This window comes from Aquarana catesbeiana, linkage group LG12 (genome assembly GCF_042186555.1).
Source record: "Aquarana catesbeiana isolate 2022-GZ linkage group LG12, ASM4218655v1, whole genome shotgun sequence".
Taxonomy (NCBI): Eukaryota; Metazoa; Chordata; class Amphibia; order Anura; family Ranidae; genus Aquarana; species Aquarana catesbeiana.
The window spans coordinates 7184566-7194721 of NC_133335.1; the positions used below are offsets into that span (position 1 = coordinate 7184566).

Here is a 10156-nt window from a genome sequence, read left to right on the forward strand (position 1 = left end):
GGCCTGTTAGTGGGCCCTGGGGACAGGGTCGATTACCACTGCTTTATATAATGCAAGATGTGTGAGATTTCTTCATATAATAAGCAACATTTTTATCAGCGTTTCAGGAGATGAACAGCAGATACTTAACATGATAGATTTTAAAGTAGAACTCCAGCTCTGCGTCATCCAGTGAGGGTCTACATCAGGAAGGGGTTAAAACCATCATCTTTTTTGCTAAATGTGATGATCCTTCAATTCCCGTCCTGGAGCTCAAACAGGAAATGAGGAAATCTCCCCAAAATGATCAGAATTACCATTTGATGGATCTGTCCTAGGAACAAATGTCCTCATTGGAGGATTTGGCCTCTTTTTTTTTTTTTTCTCGGCAAGGATTCAAAATCTTGGGATTTCCAATCGATAACCTTGTCTTGAGCCCTGCACTCTGTGCCTTACCTAACCCTGAGCCCTGCACTCTGTGCCTTACCTAACCCTGAGCCCTGCACTCTGTGCCTTACCTAACCCTGAGCCCTGCACTCTGTGCCTTACCTAACCCTGAGCCCTGCACTCTGTGCCTTACCTAACCCTGAGCCCTGCACTCTGTGCCTTACCTAACCCTGAGCCCTGCACTCTGTGCCTTACCTAACCCTGAGCCCTGCACTCTGTGCCTTACCTAACCCTGAGCCCTGCACTCTGTGCCTTACCTAACCCTGAGCCCTGCACTCTGTGCCTTACCTAACCCTGAGCCCTGCACTCTGTGCCTTACCTAACCCTGAGCCCTGCACTCTGTGCCTTACCTAATCCTGAGCCCTGCACTCTGTGCCTTAGCTAATCCTGAGCCCTGCACTCTGTGCCTTAGCTAATCCTGAGCCCTGCACTCTGTGCCTTAGCTAATCCTGAGCCCTGCACTCTGTGCCTTAGCTAATCCTGAGCCCTGCACTCTGTGCCTTAGCTAATCCTGAGCCCTGCACTCTGTGCCTTAGCTAATCCTGAGCCCTGCACTCTGTGCCTTAGCTAATCCTGAGCCCTGCACTCTGTGCCTTAGCTAATCCTGAGCCCTGCACTCTGTGCCTTAGCTAATCCTGAGCCCTGCACTCTGTGCCTTAGCTAATCCTGAGCCTTGCACTCTGTGCCTTACCTAATCCTGAGCCCTGCACTCTGTGCCTTACCTGAATAATAAAAAAAACCTCTATTGTGGGATTTTTAAGGCAATGAAAAAAGTTTTTTTTTTAGAAAAAAATTAATTTATTATACAAACAATAAAAAAAGCTCCATAAAAATTCCAAACGTGACATAAGACTTTTTAAAAAAAACATTGTATATTGAAAATAGTATAAGGTGATAGAGTATCACTAAGGGATGATGGCAATTTCATGCCCAATCACGAGTCTTCCTTTTGAACCTCTGTGCCTTACCTAATCCTGAGCCCTGCACTCTGTGCCTTACCTAATCCTGAGCCCTGCACTCTGTGCCTTACCTAATCCTGAGCCCTGCACTCTGTGCCTTACCTTATCCTGAGCCCTGCACTCTGTGCCTTACCTAATCCTGAGCCCTGCACTCTGTGCCTTACCTAATCCTGAGCCCTGCACTCTGTGCCTTACCTAATCCTGAGCCCTGCACTCTGTGCCTTACCTAATCCTGAGCCCTGCACTCTGTGCCTTAGCTAATCCTGAGCCCTGCACTCTGTGCCTTAGCTAATCCTGAGCCCTGCACTCTGTGCCTTAGCTAATCCTGAGCCCTGCACTCTGTGCCTTAGCTAATCCTGAGCCCTGCACTCTGTGCCTTACCTAATCCTGAGCCCTGCACTCTGTGCCTTACCTAATCCTGAGCCCTGCACTCTGTGCCTTACCTGAACAATAAAAAAACCTCTATTGTGGGATTTTTAAGGCAATGAAAAAAGTTTTTTTTTTAGAAAAAAATTAATTTATTATACAAACAATAAAAAAAGCTCCATAAAAATTCCAAACGTGACATAAGACTTTTTAAAAAAAACATTGTATATTGAAAATAGTATAAGGTGATAGAGTATCACTAAGGGATGATGGCAATTTCATGCCCAATCACGAGTCTTCCTTTTGAACCTCTGTGCCTTACCTAATCCTGAGCCCTGCACTCTGTGCCTTACCTAATCCTGAGCCCTGCACTCTGTGCCTTACCTAATCCTGAGCCCTGCACTCTGTGCCTTACCTAATCCTGAGCCCTGCACTCTGTGCCTTACCTAATCCTGAGCCCTGCACTCTGTGCCTTACCTAATCCTGAGCCCTGCACTCTGTGCCTTACCTAATCCTGAGCCCTGCACTCTGTGCCTTACCTAATCCTGAGCCCTGCACTCTGTGCCTTACCTAAACCTATGAATGTTTGAAGTGATGTGGATTTGGCGTTCTCTTTTCTCCTCAGTTGATAAACGCGGTGAACACTCTGGGCAGAGACTTCCTCAATCAGTTACACGTCCAGCTAATGGAGCTGCGAAGCTGTAAGGGTTCCCGTCAGTGTAACCCACGGACGCGCAGTCTGGATCTTGGTATATCTATTTTTTTCATTTTAATTGACCTTTTCCTGCTTTGGAGTGAGCGGAGCGCAGTGCTCATATGCTTTGCTCTATAAATGTGTATGATCATACTGCTCCTTCTTTGAATAAGTCCCTTGGAGTTGGGTCCCGGTACGGATCCCAGCTGGTCGTTGCAGGTAAAACCGCATCTAGGCAGTGATCTCCACCTAGCTTCCCCATACTGCGCCGAAGAGATGCCCTGCTGCATTCTGAATACAGGCAGTTGGCCACTTGGCATGGGTGGAGAGGCGGGGCAGTGACCTCGCGCTCTTCCCGTCGTCCAATCAGAGAACACTTGGCATTCATTGAGAAAATGCTGGGTCTGAATGTGAATGGCACCCGTGAGGCCCGACCTCCTGTGTTCACAATGCAGCAGCTCCACACAGGACATAGAAGCTGGTGGAGATCACTGGAGAAGCCATGTCTATACTGCCATTTCCAGCATCTAGGGCCATCGGCCAGGTATGGTATATACTGTACATCGGTCCAACCTTTTGTCATTGTTATAAAAATATTTGCACCTGGAATTGCTCTTTTAGCAGCTGCAGATTTTTTCACGTACCATTGTACAGTCATTGCTAGCCAAAATCATGACACTGCGGCCCGAATGAGCCACCTTATGATCTGTGTGTGTCCCACCTCTGTATCATACTAACACATTGTACATTTTAATTACAGGGCTGAAGGATGAAAGCTTTGAACAGTACCGGTAAGTCCCCCCTCTCACCAAAGTGTGTTTTTCGTGTTGCACCCCTGTGTTTTTCTGACCTCCTGATACCAGCTAAGTAAAGAAATGCAGAGCAGCCAATCAGATGCTGATGCTGGATGGTTGTTGTGGGTTACTGCATTTCAGCCATCTTGTTTTTTTTAGTTTCTTTTATTTAGATTCAGCCCTCTGAATGCTTCTGGTTGCTGTCTGTACACTCCATGGCCTACAGTTGATGCAGCCCTGACCACACCTGTATGAGTTTGTTGGGCATTCCATTCCAAAATCATGGCTGATAATATGGAGTTGCCCCCTTCCCAATTGGCCTGCCAGGGTGGAGTCCCCCCCCCCCCCCCTTCCCAGTTGGCCTGCCAGGGTGGAGTCCCCCCCCCCCTTCCCAGTTGGCCTGCCAGGGTGGAGTCCCCCCCCTTCCCAGTTGGCCTGCCAGGGTAGAGTCCCCCCCCCCTTCCCAGTTGGCCTGCCAGGGTAGAGTCCCCCCCCCCCTTCCCAGTTGGCCTGCCAGGGTAGAGTCCCCCCCCCCCTTCCCAGTTGGCCTGCCAGGGTAGAGTCCCCCCCCTTCCCAGTTGGCCTGCCAGGGTAGAGTCCCCCCCCTTCCCAGTTGGCCTGCCAGGGTAGAGTCCCCCCCCTTCCCAGTTGGCCTGCCAGGGTAGAGTCCCCCCCCTTCCCAGTTGGCCTGCCAGGGTAGAGTCCCCCCCCTTCCCAGTTGGCCTGCCAGGGTAGAGTCCCCCCCCTTCCCAGTTGGCCTGCCAGGGTAGAGTCCCCCCCCTTCCCAGTTGGCCTGCCAGGGTAGAGTCCCCCCCCTTCCCAGTTGGCCTGCCAGGGTAGAGTCCCCCCCCTTCCCAGTTGGCCTGCCAGGGTAGAGTCCCCCCCCCTTCCCAGTTGGCCTGCCAGGGTAGAGTCCCCCCCCCTTCCCAGTTGGCCTGCCAGGGTAGAGTCCCCCCCCTTCCCAGTTGGCCTGCCAGGGTAGAGTCCCCCCCCTTCCCAGTTGGCCTGCCAGGGTAGAGTCCCCCCCCCTTCCCAGTTGGCCTGCCAGGGTAGAGTCCCCCCCCCTTCCCAGTTGGCCTGCCAGGGTAGAGTCCCCCCCCCTTCCCAGTTGGCCTGCCAGGGTAGAGTCCCCCCCCTTCCCAGTTGGCCTGCCAGGGTAGAGTCCCCCCCCTTCCCAGTTGGCCTGCCAGGGTAGAGTCCCCCCCCTTCCCAGTTGGCCTGCCAGGGTAGAGTCCCCCCCCTTCCCAGTTGGCCTGCCAGGGTGGAGTCCCCCCCCCCCCCCTTCCCAGTTGGCCTGCCAGGGTGGAGTCCCGCCCCCCCTTCCCAGTTGGCCTGCCAGGGTGGAGTCGCCCCCCTTCCCAGTTGGCCTGCCAGGGTGGAGTCGCCCCCCTTCCCAGTTGGCCTGCCAGGGTGGAGTCGCCCCCCTTCCCAGTTGGCCTGCCAGGGTGGAGTCGCCCCCCTTCCCAGTTGGCCTGCCAGGGTGGAGTCGCCCCCCTTCCCAGTTGGCCTGCCAGGGCGGAGTCGCCCCCCTTCCCAGTTGGCCTGCCAGGGTCGAGTTGCCCCCAGTGCTCTAACATCCTGCACTTTTCCAAGAGGGATTTTCACAAGATTTTGGAGGGTGGTTGTGCCCATTTGTGAGGTCAGGTACTGATGGTGGATGAGAAGACCTGGCTCAAAAGCGGCATTCCGTTTCATTCAAAAGATGTTTAGTAGGGATGAGGTCAGGGCTCTGTACGGGTTCCTCCACACCTAACCAGTTAAACCATGTCATTATAGAGCTAGTAGTGTACATTGTTGGCGGGGGCACAGTCATGGTGGAACAGAAAAGGGTCTTCACAAAACTGTTACCACATGGTTGGAAGAGCAAAATTGTCTATAATATCTTTGTATGATGGAGTAATAACGACCCTTAAAGGGGTTGTAAACCCTCATGTTTTTTCACCTTAATGCATCCTATGCATTAAGGTGAAAAAACACCTGGCAGTCCTCAGCCCCCCGTTTTACTTACCTGAACCCCTTCATCTCTTCGGCGGGGACACGCTGTCTCTTTCTCCACAGGGGGTTCCCGGCTCTTGATTGGATGGATTGATAGCAGCGCAGCCATTGGCTCCCGCTGCTGTCAATCAAATCGCGCCAGGGCCGAGTCCGGCATTTGTGTCTATGGACGCAAATGCTGGACTCGTGAGCGCGCCCGCAAGGTAACCCCCTCGGGAGAGCTTCTCCTAGGGGGTTATCTGATGTGGGGAGGAGCCACGAGACCCCAGAAGAGGATGATCGGGGCCACTCTGTGCAAAACAAGCTGCACAGTGGAGGTAAGCATGACATGCTTGTTGTTTAAAAAAAAAAAAACAATCCTTTACAATCGCTTTAATTGGAGATCCCTGAACTCCAACATTTGGAGGGGAATCTGCATCCTTTGGGCCATATAGTGTATCTGTTAGGAGAGAGGATCCTATTTATTGGTGGGGTTCTTTAAACAAGAACCTCCAAGTAGAGGACTTATGTTTGATGAGAAGACTTTGCTCACAATCGGCATTCCAATTCATCTCAAAGGTGTTCAGTAGGGTTGAGGTCACAAGGTTGGAAGAGCACAATTGACTACAATGTCTTTGGATGATGTTTGATGTAGTTTTAACATTTCCCCTCACTGGAGACACCTGAACTCCATCATTTGAAGGGAGGTCCATCGTTTTTTTCTGATGAGTTCAGTTGGCTACTTCAGTCTTTAATTCCAGTACCTAAGGCACGATCATGTAGACTCTGTCATTCTCCATTTTCATCTTTTGGTTGTGTCTTCTCTTGTTTGTCCTGTACTTTATGTATTGACATAGTAGTTGCTGATACATACATGAGGGTGTTGGGCTTTCACTGTTGGTGATGGGTTCCTTATTTCTCTCTTGGTTGGACGTTTAGACAACTCCAGCGGCGGAAGTGGCCAAAAACGAAGCGACCTTCTTCTAAGTCCTTGTGAGTTGTCCTCTCTCTCCTCGCTTCTGTCTTGTCTCGTCATGTTCCTCATTGTCTAAACATCTCCTCCTATACCAACGCTGGGTGTGTGTTATCTCTCCGCAGAGACCAGCTATGGGAAGGTTGGGAAGGTTAAAGGCTTCGCACAGGAAGACATCTCTAAACAACTTGAACCATCGTCCACATTTGAAGACAACCTTCGGGGGAATGCTGGTAGACGATTCTTCAGAGTGATGGATTGTGGGTAGATAGTCTGCGCTGTGGGAAGACTTTAGAGACAGATAAAGCTACTTGTGACTAATGACGTGATCAGAGGTGCACAAATCCTCTCTAAAAACTCCACTTCTTTGCACCCGTAACTTTATTTTTGTTTTTTGCCTCATACATTCCTGATGCTGGAGGGGGGGAGGGGGGAGGGGCAGCCTTGTTTTACAGCACTACTAGCTTACCTGGAGGGAGCGGACCTCGGATAAACCACACCAAAATGCTTTCTTCACCCACAGAGACCGGAAGCCACGGGGATGAGAAAACAAAGGATGCTGCTGGATGAGAGTATTACAAATACCACTGAAATGGAAGTCGCTTGACATCCCTCCGGCGCTTGGCTGTGATATTTGGAGATTGTGGGATTAAAAGACGTTCCTGCTTTACTGATGGATATTTCTTGTTACATAATAAAATTTCATAACTGATCGACTTTTACCAGGTGATACTCCAGCTTTTTATTGTCTCTCAAGGATGTTCTGCCCAGGAACCAAAAATAATTTCCAAATTTCTGGAGTTACAAAAAATATTCAGAGAGGTCAATGCCCAATTCTGCTGACCGGTGTAGTGGCTGCGACCGGAGGTTTGCCGTATGAACCTAAAACCAAGTTCTTTCCAGTCCTCAGCCAGGTGGTCAAGTGGCCTACATGCCCTCCCTTGTGTGTTACTGGCCCTCTCAATGCTTCCTGCTGCTATATACACAGGTTCTTGTGGTGCTGTTTTGTGTATGCCACTACTTTGAGGTAGATGTAAACCCAACGCTGATCTCCATGTTTTAATGTCCCCTTTAATAATTTTGTTGGGCCAAGGAACTTATTTACTGCATTTAGGCTGCTTTCACACCGAGGAAGTTTTCAGGCGTTTTAGCGCTAAAAATAGCGCCCGTAAAGCGCCTGAAAACTGCCTCTCCAGTCTGAAAGCCTGAGCGCTTCCACACTGGGGCGGTGCGCTTGCGGGACGGGAAAAAAAAAGTCCTGCAAGCAGCATCTTTAGGGTAGTGTAGGAGCGGTGTATACACCGCCCCTGCCCATTTAAAACCGCCACAACGCAGGCGGTTTTAACCCTTTCTTCGGCCGCTAGTGGGGGTTAAAATCACACTGCTAGCGGCGCTTGACCGCCACTGCGGATACAGTGTGAAAGTATCCTAACCAGTGGACTTGTTGGGTGTGCTGTATTAAAGTGGTATACCTCAGAACAAAAAAAAACACCCCTGTAAAGCATAATGAACTAGTATGCACCACATACTAGCTCATTATGAAATACTTACCTTAGAACAAGTTCCCCATATCACAGACCATTGACGTCGAGGGAGCTGACATTATTTGCCCTCGGCGTGTCTTCCGGGTTCGCGGCTCCAGCGCTGAGAGTAGCCGGAGCCACGATGACGTCAGGCAGAGTCTGCCGGACCTTCAGCCGGGCATTCGCATGCGCCGCTGACGCCAGCGGCTGTATGCAAAGTGAATATCTCCTAAATCGTGCCGGTTTAGGAGAAAATCCTTTTTACCTACAGAGTAAGCCTTATTAATAGGGCTCATTATAGGCCTTATTATAGGCTTACCTGTAGGTAAAAATTAAAAAAGTGGGTATACAACCGCTTTACCTGTATGTATCCTCAACTATGTACAGTATACAGCGCCGTGTTCTGCCAACTTCCTGTCTCACTCCAGGGAACAAATTAGGAGTCAGGCTGAGTGCCGCTCAGCCATTCATGGGAAGCTTTTTTTTTTTTTTTTTTTTTTTTTCTATGAATGAATACAAAAAATTCCTCTGATTGGCTAAATCAAAGATCATGACATCATCGATCAGTCATCCTCAGCTAAATAAATGAAGCCATGTATTAATTCATAGAACACAAAGCTTCCTGTGAATGTCTGACTGATTCTGCTTTGTCCCTGGAGTGGGACGGGAAGTTCTCATCCCAATGGTGAAACACAACATTGAATGTAGTTGGAGGCTACATCCCCTTAATACAGGGCCTGACGAATTTGCTTTCGATGTAGGAGCCAGCTAGAAAAAAAAAAAAAAAAGTTTGTGCGCGGCGATATGTAACGCGTATTGCAATCGCAGTTTTCATGCGTAGGCGCCCCAATGTGTGTGTTTTTCGTATGTATATTTGGGGGGATTTTATTTGTATCTTTATTTTTTACAATTAAAAATATTTTTTTTATGCTTAACTTTTTTTTTTTTTCCTTCAAATAGGGTGCAAAAAGTCCCCTACGTGATGATTTTTTGGTGACCGGTTCTCTTTATTGAGACATGCAGAGTCTAAAAGACCAACCCTGCTTGTCTCTCTCTGTGCTCCACTCAAGGATGGGTTCACATATGTGCGCCCGTGGTTTCGTGCCTGGGGGTCCGGTGCGTTCCTTGCTCACCGGTTCAGGTCGGGTCTGAATTTTTGCCTGAATTTTTCGCACCTGCATCGGACCCAGAGACACCCGGGACCCTTTTTGAATGTGGACCGCGGCCGCCCTGGACCTGTGTAAAACCCGGCTTCATTGAGGGCCGGTCACACTCGGCCTGTCATGCGAACAACCCGCATCCAATTGCATATATATGTGTGAACCCGGCCTTAATGTAACTGCATTATTTTCTTTCCCAGGCTAATTGGCCGGGGAAACTGTCAACAGGGACCCAGAAGTGACGGAATACACGTTATTTTCCTGCGTCGGGAACAAGATGGAGGAGGAGAGCAGACGTGTGTTCGTTCTCCTCCCTCCCCCCTTGTGTAGAAGCAGCAGGGCTCTATGTAGAAATTACCTGCTCGGGAGAGGAGCTGCATGTCCCGGGCAATACAAAATTGTGCATCCCTGCAACAGTGCATGCGGCCGACAAAGGCCCAGGTGCCAGGACGCAATTTCTAGTCACCATGGTGACCTGGGATTGGTCGAGCACTGCGTTATTACTGCGGGCCAGCTTGGCCCCAAGAAACGAGTTAAAAGGACATTAAGCATGGAGTTGAGCTTTAATAAAATATCTCATGGTAATCTGGCCATGGAGGTCCCCGCTCAGACACCTCCTGGTAAAGGGGCGATAACGTTTAGTCCCGTTTTTTTCCAAAAGAGACCTATATATGCGGTCATTTAACAGACATGGTCCGCTGTTGTCACCATGCGGAAACCCGCCCTGAGAAATGCCAGGCAGACATTGATTTACTAAAGGCAAATATACTGTGCAATGCAAGTGCAGTTGATGGGGAAGCTCTGTTGATTTCTATCATCCAATCATTTGCATGCAAAAATGCTTTTTTTTTTTTTTTTTTTTTATTTTTCTTGCACGTGATTGGGTATTCTTTGCATGTGAAGCTTTGTGTCATTTACTAAGCTCTGGAGCAACTACACCTGCAGAATGCCCGGTCTGTTTGCCTTTAGTAAATCAATACCTTGTGTACGGAAACAGGGAAGTGCCTGCAAAAACTGTAAGCCGTGTTTTATGAGCGAGGGGAAAAAAATAAAAAAATATAGACATCACTCGTCTATGATGCAGGATGGTGGTTCAGTGTTTTACATCTAGTTTTGAAAGGTAATTGCCGGAATTATTTGTAAGTCATCCTTCTATTGTTCTAAGCTGGACCACATATCTCATAGCCGAGAGGCAGCTATGGAAGGTGCAAATAACTGTTGTAGTTGGAGCTACTGCCATCTTCTAGGTTGTGATGTTACCTCCTCTCCACTGTACCTTGTCCAATC

The 10156-nt window shown here is 49.3% G+C and overlaps 1 protein-coding gene across 1 annotated transcript in view; it reads left to right on the forward strand.

Moving 5' to 3' along the window:
• Positions 1-6908, forward strand: part of SULF2 (sulfatase 2) — a gene marked incomplete in the record, with an annotated part of 261880 nt that extends 254972 nt beyond the window's left edge. The window contains 4 exon segments of the mRNA XM_073607195.1: positions 2377-2500; positions 3206-3236; positions 6153-6206; positions 6312-6908. Of these exon segments, the coding sequence (XP_073463296.1) occupies positions 2377-2500; positions 3206-3236; positions 6153-6206; positions 6312-6342 (240 nt within the window).
• Positions 6909-10156: the final 3248 nt, after the last annotated feature.